The sequence below is a fragment of the Engystomops pustulosus genome, chromosome 6 (genome assembly GCF_040894005.1).
Source record: "Engystomops pustulosus chromosome 6, aEngPut4.maternal, whole genome shotgun sequence".
Lineage (NCBI taxonomy): Eukaryota > Metazoa > Chordata > Amphibia > Anura > Leptodactylidae > Engystomops > Engystomops pustulosus.
This window is the reverse complement of record NC_092416.1, coordinates 58,465,761-58,483,225: the sequence shown is the minus strand read 5'-3', so window position 1 is coordinate 58,483,225 and position 17,465 is coordinate 58,465,761. Positions and strand designations below refer to the sequence as shown.

At 40.9% G+C, this 17,465-nt stretch overlaps 1 protein-coding gene across 12 annotated transcripts in view; it reads right to left on the bottom strand.

Annotated features, from left to right (window-relative positions):
- Positions 1-17,465, bottom strand: part of KCNAB2 (potassium voltage-gated channel subfamily A regulatory beta subunit 2) — a 134,516-nt gene that overhangs the window by 45,765 nt on the left and 71,286 nt on the right. The window contains exon 1 of one of the 12 annotated variants that reach the window (XM_072156215.1): positions 17,218-17,454. The exons of 10 other annotated variants lie outside the window; for them this stretch is intronic. In XM_072156215.1, coding sequence (XP_072012316.1) covers positions 17,218-17,438 — 221 coding nt within the window. In that variant the 5' untranslated portion in view covers positions 17,439-17,454. Of the gene's footprint in view, positions 1-17,217; positions 17,455-17,465 lie in introns of those variants that run through there. One more of the 12 variants, XM_072156213.1, reaches the window with a different exon arrangement.

The following is a 17,465-nucleotide window of genomic DNA, read 5'->3' as shown; positions in this document are numbered from 1 at the left end:
TTCCATACATAGCCATAACCGCAAAAAAATGTAATAACTAACATTCACTAAATGTCTAATTTATGTGGACATGGTTTTTTAGGCATACTCTTATTTTTATAGGATGTTATGTGCCTTTGAACGTTAGGTGCGATTTTTCACATTTTCATAAAAAACGCAAAATCCTGCTATTGCGGGACCTGCTCAGGTTTTAAATCACTTTGAGAGACCTAAATAAAAGTAAAACCCCATAAATTACCCCATTATAGAAACTACACCCCTCAACGTACGTAAAACAACTTTTATGAAGTTTGTTAACCCTTTAATTGTTTTACAGGGGTTAAAACAAAATCGGATACAATTTTGAAAGTAAACTTTTTTGGCTAAATGAATGTGTTTTTCAAAAAATGTACAAATTCTCAGTGGATAAAATACCAAAACGCTCCACAAAATTTGATACCCAATCTCTCCTGCGTATAACAATCCCCCATATGTGGTGGTAACCTGCTGTATGGGCACACACCAGGGCATCGAAGGGAGCTGCGCCATTCAGAACAGATTATGCATTGTCACTTTTTATTGGCTATACAATCTTTATTTTTTTGGCAATTTGGACATATAAGGGCTTATTTTTTGCGACATGAGATGCACTTTACAAATAATTCATTTTCGTGGGTCATTAGCTTATTGATGAGATTTTATTAACTCTTGAATGTATGGGTGAAAAGAAAATTGTCAATTTTGGTTTACTTTTTTTTTCGGATTTTTTGGGGGTCGTACACCGTACACTAAAAATACTATATTATCTTTATTCTATAGGTGATTACGATTACGGTGATACCTCATTTATACAGTTTTTCATTTATTTTTACAATTTTACTGGATAAAAACTAATATAGAAGAAATCTCATTTGTTTTTGCATCGCCATCTTTTCGGAGACGTAACTTTAATATTTTTTTTGTTGACAGAGCTAGTTTTGGGCTTATTTTTTACGAGTTGAGTTGTTCTGTTCAGTGGTACCATTTTGGCGCACATAACTTTTTTTGATCCCTTTTTAGAACATTTTTGTATAGAGATTTTATGAAAAATGTACATTTTTGGCGTGTTTTACGGGTTTTGTTTTTACGGCGTTCACCGAGCGGGTCCAATAATGTTTCTGAGTTATTGTACGGATTGTTACGGACGCGGCGATACCAAATATGTGGGTTTTTTGGCGATTTTGTGTTTTTTTCACTTTATTGCATGTGTATAGGGAATATTTGTGTTTAGGGGACTTTAACTTTATTTAATTAATTCTTTTTATTAAAAAATTATTTTATGTAGTGTTTTTAACATTTTTTTATTAACTTTTACAGGTTAGCTTGAACAAGTGATCCACTGATCACTTGTTCAAGCTCTTCTTCACATTACACAGTGTAATACAGATGTATTACACTGCGTAATGTAACACACTGAGCATGCTGCGCATGACGTACTATTACTGCATTTTGCGGGAACACACCTCCCGCCATGCAGTAATAGTACGTCAAATGTCGGGAAGGGGTTAATAAGGTGCAGACAAAAGCATATGAATAATTACATTTCCCAAATATATGGATGTGTTTGCATGTGGATTAAATCTTAACAAAGAAATCCAACCACCTTTACATACTTTGAACATGTTGAATCTGTAGCAATAATGTCCTCATAAAGATGCCACACATTAAGTGGGTATGGAAAATATTCAGACCTTTAAATTTTTCACTCTTTGTTTCTGTGCAGCCAAATGATAAGATCAAAAAAGTTTTTTATCACTCAGCTTCCACCAGTCGGGCCTTTATGGCAGAGTGCGCCGATGGAAGCCCCTCCTCATTACAAGACATATGAAAGCCGCATACAGTGTGCAAATAAACCACATGAAGGACTCCCAGACTACGAGACGATTTAACTTTTTGGTGTTATTGTAAGCGGTATGTGTGGAGGAAACCAGAAAACCAAGCGCTGCTCTTCACCTGCCAAATACAAAAATACAATCCCAACAGTGACATGGTAGTGGCAGCATAATGCTATTGGGGGGGGCGGTCAGCTGCAGGGACAGGACGACTGGCTGCAATTGAAGAAATGATGCTGAAATAGCCAAGTACAGAGATCTCCTGAATGAAAACCTCATCCAGATTGATATGGACCTCCAATTGGGCCAAAGTTTCACCTTCCAACTAGACAATGGCCAACATTTATCAAAAACAGTGCAGTCTGTACTATGTGCAGTTTGCCTGTGTATAGTGCAACATGTGAATTGTCGCACATGTTATTCGCGATTCTGGCACTCCCTGCACTGCTCTGCAAGTGTGCGTCATCTTTTTTTTCGGTGAACTTTGTTAATGATGCAGAATTACGGTGCACATTTTTATGTCCTGTTGGACACAGTGTGGCTCTGACAAAAAACTGGCGCAGACACTTTATAAATACACGTGCAGGCAGTTTGTCCGTTCTTACTCATGTAAAGTGATTGAAGGACCTGACACATTTTGTTGCCGTGTGAGTGCTAGTACAGTGCAAACTGTTGTTATATGAACGTTGTCTGCAAAGACAAGTATCTCCAGGACTAAGAAGCAAGGACCCCAATAATCCTCAGACATGGGCTTCTCCAACATGGGAACACTGCCTTGGAGCACTTGTAACATGAGGATAAATCACCGTCTCCCACATTGTAGCTTGCCATTCAACTCCAAACTAAGGTACTCTGTGCTTCTGGAAACCATTCTGTTATTCATCTGCATTAGAGTCACCTGTTGCTCATATCTAGCCTTGTCCAAAGAGCAACACACAGTAATCCTTAAATACTCTGTGCTGCTAAAATCAAATCACTTAGAATATGTTCTAATAAGAGAGGCTTTATAGACAAGCAGTACGAGTGTCCTATATGCAATCAGATTTGTTACCATTTCCTCCCATGAGACCAAAATACTCCTCTCCAAAAATGCTCTGTGGAGTTGTGGCCTTTAATCAGAATGCAGTACCAGGATATTACCATATCCCCATTAACTCTACTCATGCTAAAAGTTTGTTTAGTCACTAAAAATACTGTACATTTCTAGGAGTGGGATTTATGGATTATTGGATAATGAGAAATTTCAATAATTTAGCTTCTCTTACTTGATTCTTACATTATTATCCTGTTAAAAAGTGCAAGATTATCAGATGTCTCTACTATCGGATACTGCAGAGAACGAGTTTCTTGGTGCTGTGCACGTGTCCAACATTACTACCCTATAAAGGGTTACGCTTGTTGCAGATTATGAAGTGTAATCTTTGGGATCATCTCAACCATAATCCGACATAATCTCCTTGGGGTTCCTAGAGTCCACTACAGCAGGAATTATTTTAATTTCATGCTTTTTTTAGTTGCCATTTTAACAATAGAAACATTCTCAGTAAAGGAATCCATAAAAGCATAAATAAAATTCAGACATTTTCCACGGCCATTCCTTTATTAGAGCAGCTGTGAAAAGCTGGGTGGCATCAGAGATCACCTTCTATACAAGAACTTCCGGACCATTGAGCTACATCTGCCTATTTATACCAGTATATCAGTCAGTGGTTAATGAATGAAGGTCTACCATTCAGGAATCCATCAAAATTGTGTGGCATTCATTAAGCATATAGACTATTAAAAAAAAAAAACTTCTTTTGGGGAAGACTAGGAATAAATCAGAGAAGTAAATCGAGCCTCCCACAAAGTTTGTCTGAATCATTTTCTTCGGGATCCAGAAACAACAGTCTTGTAAAGATCCTGGAGAGAACAAAAGGGTTCTTATCCTACTGCTCTGCTCCATATTGGCTGAAAATCAAATTGAGGATGGGCTTTGTCAAGGAGGCTGTGCTAGATATTTTTATATGGCTCTTATACAGTATCTGCTGTGTCTGAATTTCCTGTTATCCCCCTCCTCCATAGAACTTTTGTATCAGTCAGTGAGCTTCTGTCTTGTTGCCAGCAAGATGGAATTCTAGGGAAGTTAAAATATAATTAAGAGGGAAGGAGGGAGGATGATATCAGCCAAAGAAAGTTCATATTTGTCTTTAGCAGGTTCTGTTAAGATCCACCTTACTATAGCAATGCCATGCGCTGCACGTGTGGACCAATCTCGGTTGAAGGAATAAAAATGATGAAAGACAAATGTTTTGCAAGAATGAATGACTGCCAGACAAGCATATGGAGTATACATGGTCACCCATTCTTTAAATTTGTGGGGTTCCAGATGTCAAACAATCCACAATCTAACAGCTGTACCCCTTTTCCAGTGGAATGGTTGATTATACTTTTCTTACTAGTATATCACATTAATAGAAGAGGACTCATACTTTTTTTCTCTTTTGAAAGACAGACAGAGCCCTTAAATTTTGTAAGCCCCAGTCATTGTGAGATGTGATCTGTCACTAACCATAGTCCAGGATATGAGCGGTGACCTGTGACGGCCGTGCCCACAGCAGAGATGACTGATTGGAATCAGCTTATTAGCCGTACATGTCATTGCATTGAGGAAACATGAAGCCTCTGCAATGACAGGTACATAAAAGCGCAGAATGTAATGGTACCCCCTCCCCCAACATATACATACAGTGATGGCAATGGGGAGGTCTATTATAATGTCCTGGACAGACACACCTTTAGTGATCTTCGTAGCCATTTGCAAGATGCAGTTGAAGAAGATGAAAAAAAGGTAATATGACCACAGTGTCTGATGTGTAAGCACCATTACTTTCACCTCTTTTCTCTACGTATTGTTTTTAGGATACATCATAGAAACCAGTGTCCACACAGAAACTCATAACCATTCCATTATACCGTTTCTAGTCCAAGAAAGGTTAGTCATGGCTCTATGGAGAGGGTTAAACCACTTAAAATACATAATGCATGTCAAATAATGGCCAATATACATGAGTATACATACAAGTTGATGCAATAGAGTAATCTGAATGGTTAGAAACACAGAATTAAAGCCAAAAGCCTTAATTTTCCTAACAAGATCCGATAGATGTCCTTGCAGCTGTGCTGTAAAGAATCACCTATTGGTATCACCCTGTAGTATCACCCCCAGTATTGGTATCACCCCACCAACTGCATCTTAATAGGTAATTTTGTTTTTTGGAGATTCTTATAAATTCTGAAAAAGTTCAGAGATTGTTACAAATAAAAGCTTCTTTAGTTCAGTACATCCCATCAAATATGTTGGGCAAACAGTAAACACAAATGATTTAGTGCCCCCTAGTGGCTAGAAGCATATTTACAATATACCTGCCATGCATTCAATTGCATATTGGTACTTGAAAAATATCAGAAGGGGATGTGTCCCCACAATAATATGCACAGATTGTTATATCTCCTATTGGGTTCTTTGTCAGATGTGTAAATTCCTATGTACTCAGCTCCTCATAGTAGCAGCTGCTAGTGATGGGAAGTCCGGCTCTTAGCGAGGGCAGCCTAATGATAAAGCTCACTAAGAACAGCTGGCTCTTCTGGCTCCTACACGGCTCCCTAATAAATGTATAATAGGGAGCCTCAGTCCAAAGCGAGGCAAGGCGATTTTAATTTGTGGCTGTGTGCGATTCCATGGAAATGCATTAGTCTGTGTTTAATCCATTGGTAGCACGCAGGTAGCACCCAGACTAAAGCAACATTTGTACGAGTCACTGGGTTTTCTGTATGGGATAGACATCAGTTCCAAATATATAAATAAATATAATCCAATCAGTAATGGGTTATAATATAGATAGTGTGGGTGGTAGCTTGGGCCCATTGCCACCCAAACCACCCACCAAATTTTATACTCTCCAGCACAAAAACCTGGGGCCCGCCCCATACCCCACTGCTGTGTTTGTTAACACAGTTCTAGCAGTAAGTGCGTTGCAGCAGTCGTTAATTTTTCGCTCTCCACCTTCAAAAAATCTATAACTTTTTCATTTTTCTGTGTACAGAGCTGTGTGAGGGCTTATTTTCTGCAGAACAAATTTTAATTCTCAGCAATTTTATGTATTATTCTCTGTCATGTACTGGGAAGCTGGAAAAAAATTCCAAATGTGGAGAAATTGGCTAAAAAATGCATTTGCATTTCTTCTGACCCTAATAACTATTTTATACTTTGGTGTACTGAGATGTGTGAGTTAAAGTTTTTGTACAGATGAGCTGTTGTTTACATTGCTACCATTCTGAGAACTGTGCGGCCTTAAACTTTATAAAAAAATGTTCTAATGTGATGTAAAATGATGTAAAAGTGGCTTTTCGGACATTTGGGTGCTATTTTGCGTTATGGGGTTCACCACCAGGAATCAGGAATTTTGAGACACGAAGATACCCAACATGTTTATGATTTTTATGTTTACTCTTTATTTAGTTTATATCAGTTCTAGGGAAAGGGGCATTTTAAAATTCTTTTTTTATTTTTCATTCCTTTTTTTACTTTTATTTTATAACAAATATGCAGTCATACAGTGTCAGGTCTTACAAAGACCCGTAGCTGCTATGGCAACCGACAGGCGCTCCCCGATGATGTCACATGGAGCGGTGACCTCAACAAATCGGCAGCAATCAAGGGGTTAGTACTCGCGTTCGGTGCTTATTATCAGTTGGTGTTTGTTGGAATATCTAGCAAACCCCACCTCTGCATGATGTGAGCCTTCTTCATACAGTATTAGCAGCTCTGCACTGTCCATGTACAGCACAGAGCGTTAAGGGGTTGAAGAGAACCTGCCATTCAAATTAACCCACCAAAAATAAAAACTATGGGGGAAGATTTATCATTGGTTTTGCTAGGCTGTTTTGGCGTATAAAAGTTGCAAAGAAGGTTTTCGCGACTTTTCATTGCTTAAAAGTCGCATAGGACTATTCCCGCCACTTCTCTATACTGGTGTAAACACAGAACTACTGCTCGTGCGACACTGTGAAAAGCTAGATTAATGACTTGTTTAAAAAGTCGCAAAGTATACCCTTTCAATATACGGGCATCAGAAACACGCCCAGACAGAATCACCAGATGTCCAAAATGCAAGGCATTGTTAATAGACCTATACCACGCAATATGGACATGTCCCAACTTGCAACCCTACTGGACAGAAGTCAGAGACCAAATTGCTAGATCCTACTCAGTCATGCTCCCACTTACTGCTTTGGGAATACCGTTTAGTTCGGTGAACCCCGAAGGGGGAGATGAGGAGATGGAGAGCCTCTTCCACCAATTGTACATATCATACTATTGATGGCTAAGAGGTGCCTACTGGAGCATTGGATGGAGCATGCACTGCCTTCTAGGGCAGAGGTGCTGGCACAGATAAAGGTCTACCTTGAGGTGGACAGGCTGGAAACAGAGCGCCTAGGCAATAAACGCGTTTATTATCACATATCTCACAACAGAAGAGATCAGACGACATTTGGCAAAGCTCTGTCGTACAGAATGGTATCATATAGAGCACCTGAAAGGGACTTTAGATGACATCACCCTGGTCACATGACATGCTGAGAAGAGGCATCAAACATGAGGATAAGGGGCCAGCTGTACAGGACATCCCCCTCGGATGTCAGGTAATATAACCTAAAGTTGATTTATGGGAATGAAAGTGAAATAATGTTCAGCTAAATGAAGGGTGTCAGCTATGGGAACTTGTCACTAGCAGTGTTTGAAAAAAATGTGGCGACCTGTTCCCTTTAACAACAATGTGATACAACAGTACATTTCCTGTTGTTGGGGTGGAGAGTGTTAAAGTCATTTTAAAAATGAGTTATCTGAAAGATCCCAACTCGGCGTATACTCGAGTGTATGAAAAAAAAACCCCTCATATACTCACCCTCTAACTCTCCGCCAGACTTCTCCTAGCGACTTCTTTCTTGTGCACAGAAAGATGTGATGGCTGTATCTGGCCTGATGCCACGGACTGCACACTGCAGTGGATGGAAGGCCCTGCATTATGTAGGAATGTATGCTGCTGAGCAGCCGCGCCGGTACTCTATTAACAATTATAGTTCTGGCGCAGCTGTTTGGGAAATGCAGGGCAGTGCAGTCCATGGGATTGCTGCATCTTCCTGTGCAGTGCCGAGTTGGGTTTATGACCTCTAACCACCGCACACTCTGATGACCTCATAGTATGTAAGTGGGCAGGGTGCAAGGACTAGTCTCTGCCCACTCCACATAAAGACGAGAGAGAAGAGGAGTGGGTGGCGGAGGGCGAGTATAGAGGTGTATTTTTTTTTTTTGTTTAATCAATGGGCTGCAGCATGGGGGACTTAAATAGTGAGGGGAGGGCTGCATTTCATTAGTGGGGGGAGGCTGCGACCAATGCATTTTCCTTCCTAGGCTTATACTGGAGTCAATAAGCTTTCCCAGTTTTCTTGCGGTAAAAATTAGGTACTTATTTTTCCCAGTTTTTTGCTTCGGCTTATACATGGTAGTATTCAGATCTAATCAATACATAGCAATGCTTGGAAATTGCTGCGAAGCATATAGTATCCGAGAAGTTAGGTGATAATATTAATGGGTAGCGTGGAGCAGGGTTTATAGCAGAATAGGGAAAATAATCACTAAGAATTACAGTCGTAAATGAAAGCTGCTGGTGTTAAAATGGAGCAACTTCATTTTCAGAGTAAAATGACCATCTCCAGTTATCAGCGCTGCCTGATCCACTGCTCATCTTACTGATCAGATGAGTCTTCAGTGAAGATTTAGAGTAAAATTTCAGCAGGTTGCAGCAGTAATGGACAATACTCATGTGGATACCTTACTGTTATGGCCTCCAGGTAACTGTTTCTTTGCATGGCAATGGTTACTTATTCTGGTGGGCTGTCATTCTAGCTCTGTGCACGGCTTCTACAGCATCTTCAATTAAAAGGTCAGGGTCTAATGTGTCCCCTTGCAACCACTGCTAAAAGGCTTCCTGTAATGGGAACTGTGTAAGCATAGGTTCCTTAGTTGCCAGTGTTAAGTGAAAGTTTGCTACCTGCTATTGTCCTGCTTCTGGTGATTACCTTGGTCTGCATCTTGGACTGTACCTTCCCTGACCCAAAGCCTATACTTTGGGGGCAGGTCATGAGACAGGAAGACTTCACTGTTTGCAGCATGCATTCTCTGCACTATTCTGTGCCATCTAATCACTAGGAGTCTAACCTCTAAGAGTGATCAACAGAATAGGGCTCCACAGGTCCTCCGAGTACTCCATGTGTGAAAGGGTGTTTATGGATGCCATTGTAAGGCTGCTGGTAAAATAACACCTGATATGTTTGATAAATGAAATATGAACAACCTACTGCTTATTACTGCGGACTTTCAATTCTAAAAGCCTCCTTGTCAATCAAAATTCTAATACAAAATGTTTTGCATTATTAATGTGCTCATTGCTCTACATTCTTGAGACATACAAAATTAATGGCGTGCCAGCTGTCCCTCCGCTCTAAGTTACCATTACCATGAGTTGAACATGGTGCCAAGTACAATTTTTCCACTGATAGACAAAGTGTGGAAATTCCTATTAAATGCAGAAGAAGAGCATTTAATAGTTTTGTTCAGCGAGGTGTGTAACATCTTCATTTCAGCCCCAAAACCAACAGATCAGAAAAAGGCAAGGTCATTATCATTTTAGCCTTTTAAAGGGGTTGTCTGAGTTTTGAAAAAAAACTATGTGTGGCCGAGAGCGGGCTGCTTAAAACAATAAAGATGTACTTACCTTCCGGTGCCCTCCGGTATCCAGCAGTGCCTGAATTCAGAACCTGAATGCAGTGCTGCTCCGGTGGCCATGTTTGTTTACATGGCTCCCGGACCGGAGCGACAGCTGCGCTGGATACCGGAGGGCACCGGGGGCGGCATTGTAACTACTACAATGCCGCCCCCTATGTACAAGGATATAACTACTATAATACCGCCCCCTATGTACAAGAATATAACTACTATAATACTCTCCCCTATGTACAAGAATATAACTACTATAATACTGCTCCCTATGTACAAGAATATAACTACTATAATACTGCTCCCTATGTACAAGAATATAACTACTATAATACTGCTCCCTATGTACAAGAATATAACTACTATAATACTGCCCCCTATGTACAAGAATATAACTACTATAATACTGCCCCCTATGTACAAGAATATAACTACTATAATACTGCCTCCTATGTACAAGAATATAACTACTATAATACTGCCTCCTATGTACAAGAATATAACTACTATAATACTGCTCCCTATGTACAGGAATATAACTACTATAATACTGCCCCCTATGTACAAGAATATAACTACTATAATACTGCACCCTATGTACAGGAATATAACTACTATAATACTGCCCTCTATGTACAAGTATATAACTGCTACAATATCGCCCCCTATGTACAAGAATATAACCACTATAATACTGCCTCCTATGTACAAGAATATAACTACTATAACACTGCCCCCCTATGGACAAGAATATAACTACTATAATGTATGATCCTATCACTTTACCCCCCCCCCCCCCCTTTTATCTGCACAATCTCTTTACCCCACTTAGCTCTCTACTTTACCATCCATTAATGTGGATTCCCCTCTCTCACATGACAATCTGTGTCAACCCCCACCTTTATTGTTCCCTCTCATCTCAGGTGTTTATGTAGCCCCCTACTTATTTGCATATAGCCCTTTATGTTGCCAACAACTTATTTCTCCATGACCGTCGACTTTCTATGTTGCCACCTACTAATTTCTCTATGATTCACTTTTCTCTGCTTCCGGGTCGTCTCCTGGTACTGGTCGAGGTCAGGACCCAGGTCAGAAAGCCCACAGGAGTGGACCCAGGGGTGGTACTTGTCTGCTACACTGTACTGTTCCCAGGGAACCTCAGAAAGGTGAGTACAGAGGTTTTTTTCTATGTGCTGGGCAGGGGGCTGGCAGCCATACACTGAGGGGCAGGGGGCTGGCGAGCTATATACTGGGGGGCATCGGGCTGGCAAGCTATATATTGGGTGGAGGCTTTGACCAATGTTTTTCCAACCCTAGGCTTTCCCAGTTTTTTGTGTTAAAATTAGGTACCTCAGGTATACTCTAGTATATCCAGTAACTATAAATTGGGAATATGACACAGGTTAAGACTTTCTGCTTTTACAGATGTAGTACAGCTCCTCCAGTCTTCTCGTAATGATGTGTACAGGGAGCCTTCTAGTGGGATTGTATAAATAATGGATAAACGATGCACTATTATTAAGGGATATAAATCCTTATTGAACAAAAAAGTATTGGTGACAAACCTGTGCTGTACAATTTTGTGTAAAACCAAGGCTGGTTTGCATTCAAAACACTGGTTGGAGCTGTCAACCCAGGGGAGATATTTTACTATTATATCATGGGTAGGCGATAATAGCTTTTTTTCTTTTTGGACTGGTGCACAAGCCTTACCCTGCTTCTTAACATGGATCCTTTACTGTGTAAAATTGCTTTCATAGTGTTTTATAGGCACATGCTGCCATCTAGTGGCCCATGTTAGGTTTTACCCCAGCCTTTTAGTGATATTGATTAATCCTCATACAAGCCAGCTATCCGAGTGTTTTCTTGTGTTCCATTTTGGTGGGTTAGCACACTTTTAACAAACTACCAGTATACCTGATGTTTATATATGTATTTTTTATTTGTGATTAATAAAGAGATCCCATCTTATTTTAAAAATGGTGTAACTGTCATCTCCTCTTGGCTAGGATTGATACATTGGCATCAGTGATAATATGCTTATACATTACTGTGGATAGGAATCGATTAAATAAAATATTATCTGCTTTGAGTATACACAGCAACATAGAAGATCAGCTATTGTCCAGAAAACCCATTACAACAAATAGGGCTTAGATGTACAGAAGACCCCCAGCAAATAATAGGTGAGGGACCTATTTTTTTAGGATTTGTCTAAAACATGGCCACCAGAAAAGCCGCCGTGTTGACTCATAGGGGAACATGTATCACTCTTATTGTTTTCTTTTTTTTTTGTGAGACTTTTTGCAGTATGAGACATTTTAGGAGCAGAATCAAGCAGCCTAACCAAGTTAGCTGCCTCAAGGATTTAATGATACCGTATTTATCTTAGCCCAGATGTTTGTTCAATTGTGAGACTTTTGGGGTCACAAATGGGAAATGCTCCCATTCTTGCACCAAATACCATATATACTCGAGTATAAGCCGACCCGAGTATAAGCCGAGGCCCCTAATTTTACCACAAAATACTGGGAAAACCTATTGAATCGAGTATAAGCCGAGGGTGGGAAATGCATTGGTCCCAGCCTCCCCAGTATATAGCCAGCCAGCCTGCCCCAGTGTATATAGCCAGCCAGCCAGCCTGCCCCAGTGTATATAGCCTGCCAGACCCTGCCCCAGTGTATATAGCCTGCCAGACCCTGTCCCAGTGTATATAGCCTGCCAGAGCCTGCCCCAGTGTATATAGCCTGCCAGAGCCTGCCCCAGTGTATATAGCCTGCCAGACCCTGCCCCAGTGTATATAGCCTGCCAGACCCTGCCCCAGTGTATATAGCCTGCCAGACCCTGCCCCAGTGTATATAGCCTGCCAGACCCTGCCCCAGTGTATATAGCCTGCCAGACCCTGCCCCAGTGTATATAGCCTGCCAGACCCTGCCCCAGTGTATATAGCCTGCCAGACCCTGCCCCAGTGTATATAGCCTGCCAGACCCTGCCCCAGTGTATACAGCCTGCCAGCCCCTGCCCCAGTGTATACAGCCTGCCAGTCCCTGCCCCAGTGTATACAGCCGGCCAGACCCTGCCCCAGTGTATACAGCCGGCCAGACCCTGCCCCAGTGTATATAGCCTGCCAGACCCTGCCCCAGTGTATATAGCCTGCCAGACCCTGCCCCAGTGTATATAGCCTGCCAGACCCTGCCCCAGTGTATATAGCCTGCCAGACCCTGCCCCAGTGTATATAGCCTGCCAGACCCTGCCCCAGTGTATATAGCCTGCCAGACCCTGCCCCAGTGTATATAGCCTGCCAGACCCTGCCCCAGTGTATATAGCCTGCCAGACTCTGCCCCAGTGTATATAGCCTGCCGCCGCTGCCGGACAGATCGCACAGTAGATATACAGGGGTTGCCGGAAAGGTGAGTTTAGATATATTTATTTTTTTTGACTCGAGTATAAGCCGAGTTTGGGGTTTTCAGCACATTTTTTGTGCTGAAAAACTAGGCTTATACTCAAGTATATAAGATAAGTCTTTAAACAGAGCATGCTAGACCCAGACTTACTTTTGGGAGCTACTATTTGGGACTAAAATGTCACACACCACAAAAAGTCACAAAAGTGAGACTAAACAGGTAACTCATCACATGTATCACAATGGGGAAAAACTTAAGATACATTGCAATGATTAAGTAGACCGACTTCAGGAAACTTGAAAAAGTGGCAGCCGAAAAACTATGATACGTGCCCCTTACACAAGTTTTTCCAAAGTGTCCATCGAAGACGACTTGTCAAAATAGTCTCAGAAATCTTTTGTGGTCTAAAAGCTAACACAAAAGTTCTCCATAGATCGTCATTAGAGGCTCCATTATTGAGTCCTGTGCCTTCAGCTCTGTGGTCATCTCCATAGACCCATCAGATAATGGTGCATAAGAGGGAATGTTCATGGCTGTTGATACAATATCTGCATTTTCAATATTGCAACGAAGTGATTGAAGTCATTTCTGAACCAATTTTGTTCCTTATTGGATCAAAAGCAAGTATTTAGTAAGTATTTGGTAATCAAAAGGGAGGTGGTCATATGATTTTTGGCAACCAAATCCTAGCAGTTCTGGATAAATGGCTTCAAAATAACCATATAAAGTAAGATTTCTGGCCACAACAGACTCCCTTTAAGAAGACATCAAAGACCAAAACTCACTAATGCAAAAAGGTGCATAGAGAAGACCTTCTGCTTCCTTCCAGATACCTCTGTGTACAGGTTGTGTGCTGTATTGATGCTCAGTAATAAAGCAATAGAATTGAGCCTGCACCACCTGTAAGGTAGGGAAGCAGTCAGAGCTCTCAGTGCTGGACATCCCCTTTAGGAGGTAATAACGTTTAAAACATAATGTAGTACACAGCGGCAAATAGGCTAGGCTTTCAAAGAACGGACTGTAGATATAATGCCTAGAATTCAGATCAACAAAGCCACTAAAAGTGTAGTTAAGCACGTACTCTTTCTAATGGAAACTTGATTATACCCGTATTACTGACATAACAAGGCCACACCCGAGTAAGGTTACCTGGAACATGCTCCTGTGTCACTACAAATCCCATCAGCTTGAATTTTAAAGAAGAACCGTCACCCGAATAATCTATCTAGGAGAAGCTTAATGAAGTAAGCAGCTCCTACCCCAGTAATAGAGTGTTAAAATGCTAGCTTTATCAGAACATACAGATAAAGCTATCAAACACTGCACTATGTAGCCCTCCGAACGCCGGACTAAGCTTACAGCGGTACAGGATACTCACGAGGGTGGCAGTCGGATGCGCTCCCCTCTGCTCTGCATCTCCCCCGGACCGCCCCTCCCATACCAGGCGGCACCCCCACTGTAAGCTTGGTCCGGCGTTCTAAGGGCTACATAGTGCAGTGTTTGCCATCGGTAGGTTCCGATAAAGCTACCAATTTAACAATGCTACACCTGGGGTAGGGCTAGGAAGCTGCTTACTTTAGTAAACTGCTCCTAGATAGAATAATCGGGGGAAAGGTCCTCTTTAAATGCTACCCCATAACCTCTTCTATCTAATCTGCATTTACTGTACATCAAAATGTAAGCAAATCTCATATGTCAGGCTTAATAATGCTGAATCAGGAGCACAATAACAGCCGTGGCAGCCATAGTCTGCTCCAGGGACCATATTGCACAGGAATACTGCCATATTCTTAGGGGCCCTAGGGGAGTTATCAATGGCAGTGTGGGAGGCACCGGACAAAGAAACTGGGCAAGAGGGTACAAAAGGTCTCAACGCTACATCCGAAATAAACATTTTTGAGCATTAAAAAAATAAGAATAAAGTTTTTCCTGCATTTAAAGGGAACCTGTAGTCAGCAATTGACCTTATAAACCACTAGCAGAATATTGTCAAGCATTGTAACACCTTCTAGTAGCGGAATTCCTAATAAGACCCTAACTAAATAAAATACAAAATGAGGAGAGTTTAACACTGAAGTCAAGGTGGTGAGCCCTGAACGCCTCCTCCTTTGTGATTGACTTCATGCATCAGCCTTCAGGAGACCTGGTTAGTGATGTCTCTTAGTGTGTGATCATCAATTAAAGTGAAGGGAACTTTCTGAGGAAGAGAGCGCTTGACTTCAGTGTCAAAATCTCCGCCTCCTTGACTCTATACAACCAGTTTACATCTCACTTCAAAGTAGATTTTCTCAATGATTCCACCATACTGGATCATGAAAGAAACATGACCTGGAAGGTGTTCAGCTGCTTTACAACATAATCGTTGTGGTTTATTAGGTGAATTTCCGCTGACAGGTTCCTTTTAAGATGTATATGAGGGAGTTTCTTTGTTGTCCTATAATGTATAAGTGCAGGTCCAACAAGGGCATATCTATCATTAACACTGGAGATGTTACTGCCACAGAAAAAAAACATATTGGCCTGTTTAAACTGATTACAAAGACTACCTCATATATGTTCCACTAATGCATTATTAATGTTACTTGAGGTTTCCTTAAATAACCAATATGCGATTAATGAGACTCCTATCTGTTACACAGAGAAGAACAAACTACATTGCAAAAAACAAAGACTAGTGAGAGTAGCAACTTCTAATACAAAAATATTCAGGGGAAAGTACACACTTTTATAGGGCCACAGTAGAGTATACAGGCAGCTATATAGACCCTCAGCATTGTGCTCATTTTCCAACCTCCATTAGAACTGCATTATAAAAAGTTTGTATTTGCACCACTACAATCCAGTTTTCCACTTTTTGAAAAGGAAGGTTTGACATTTCAGATTCACATGGGCGATAAGAAGGAAAACTAAAAATCCTTAGACATGAAAACATAGAAAATAAGTCTTTATGGAATATACAGTAACCAAGATGCCTAAACTTAGTCTATTCATATATTAATAAGCAGCCCCTGGCTTATGTACAAGATAGGTTCTTAGGTTTGTACTGAAGTTTAATTTGAAGTTGAAACTGGTATAGTTATTATTGTAACTTCATACTAATTTTTTTTTTGTTCCTGTGACTATTGAATTTTCACAACTTTGTGCTGAAATGGGAAGAAAGATTATCAATAAAGCCTCATTCCAGACACCTTACAGCTGGTCATTGCAGTCTGGGACTACAGTAAAGCATTCAGAGAGCTTCACCAGAGGTCACAGTAGCCAGAGGGGTCCGTCTGTACTTTGATGGATTGTGGTGTTGGTGTTTGTGTGTAATTCTTTTTTTTTTGGGTAATTTTAAGGGTTTTCATAACATACATTAATGATGGTCTGGTTCCAGAAGGATCATTACCATACATTCACACTACCTCTCTGCTACCCTTTGCACAGGTTTAACCTTCATACATTGGGAACAAATGATCTCTGACTGCTGGGACTACCACAATCATAAAAATTTGGGGGACTGCAAATCCACCTAATGAAGAGGGCAATAGTGTACATGCAAGACCTACCTTTATGGAGTTATAGAGATCCCCAAATACAGAGTTCCTAGAGCACCATAACAGTGAATGCTCTGGCTTTTAGACATAAACTTTACTATTTTTTTCAGAGGGGATTTGGGTACGAATATATGATTGGTGGGTGTCTCAGTTTCAAAATAAACCCTAAGAAGCCTAAAACTTCAAGTTATAAAATACAGGTGGTCCCCTACTTAAGAACATCCAACTTACAGACGGCCCCTAGTTACAAACGGACTTCATGATGTTGGTAATTTACTGTACTTTAGCCTGAGGCTACAATAAACAGCTATTACAGTTATTAAAGGGGTCTGCAATTAAACTTTAATGTTCATGTTGGCTCTTATGACAACCCAACATTTTTAAAATCCAACTGTCACAGAGCTACGATTATAAAAAAAATACAGTTCTGACTTGCATACAAATTCAACTTAAGAACAAACCTACAGAACCTATCTTTTACGTAACCCAGGGACTGCCTGTATATGAAACTCTACACGAATCATGAACCAGTTTTTCTTATGGGTGGATACAAATAAGGCAACATGTTTTTTTCCATAGCTTTATATCTGGACTTGAAAAGGACTTACCTGTATCTCATTCCGGTCTTACGTGCCGTGCAGTCATCAAGGGAAAGGCCATGCATTTTGAGGAATTCCTCCATGTTCTTCGCCTGTGCGGCAACCTTGACATCCCGAATGCGCTGTAGTTCCACTACATCAACCTGATGGACCTGGTTTATTCCCCAGTCAGAGTGGTACCTACTTAGCACACTTTTTAAGCTCCCACCACTGTAGGAAACGGACAGCATTTTGCTGTCTGGTCTTGGAATCTGCGG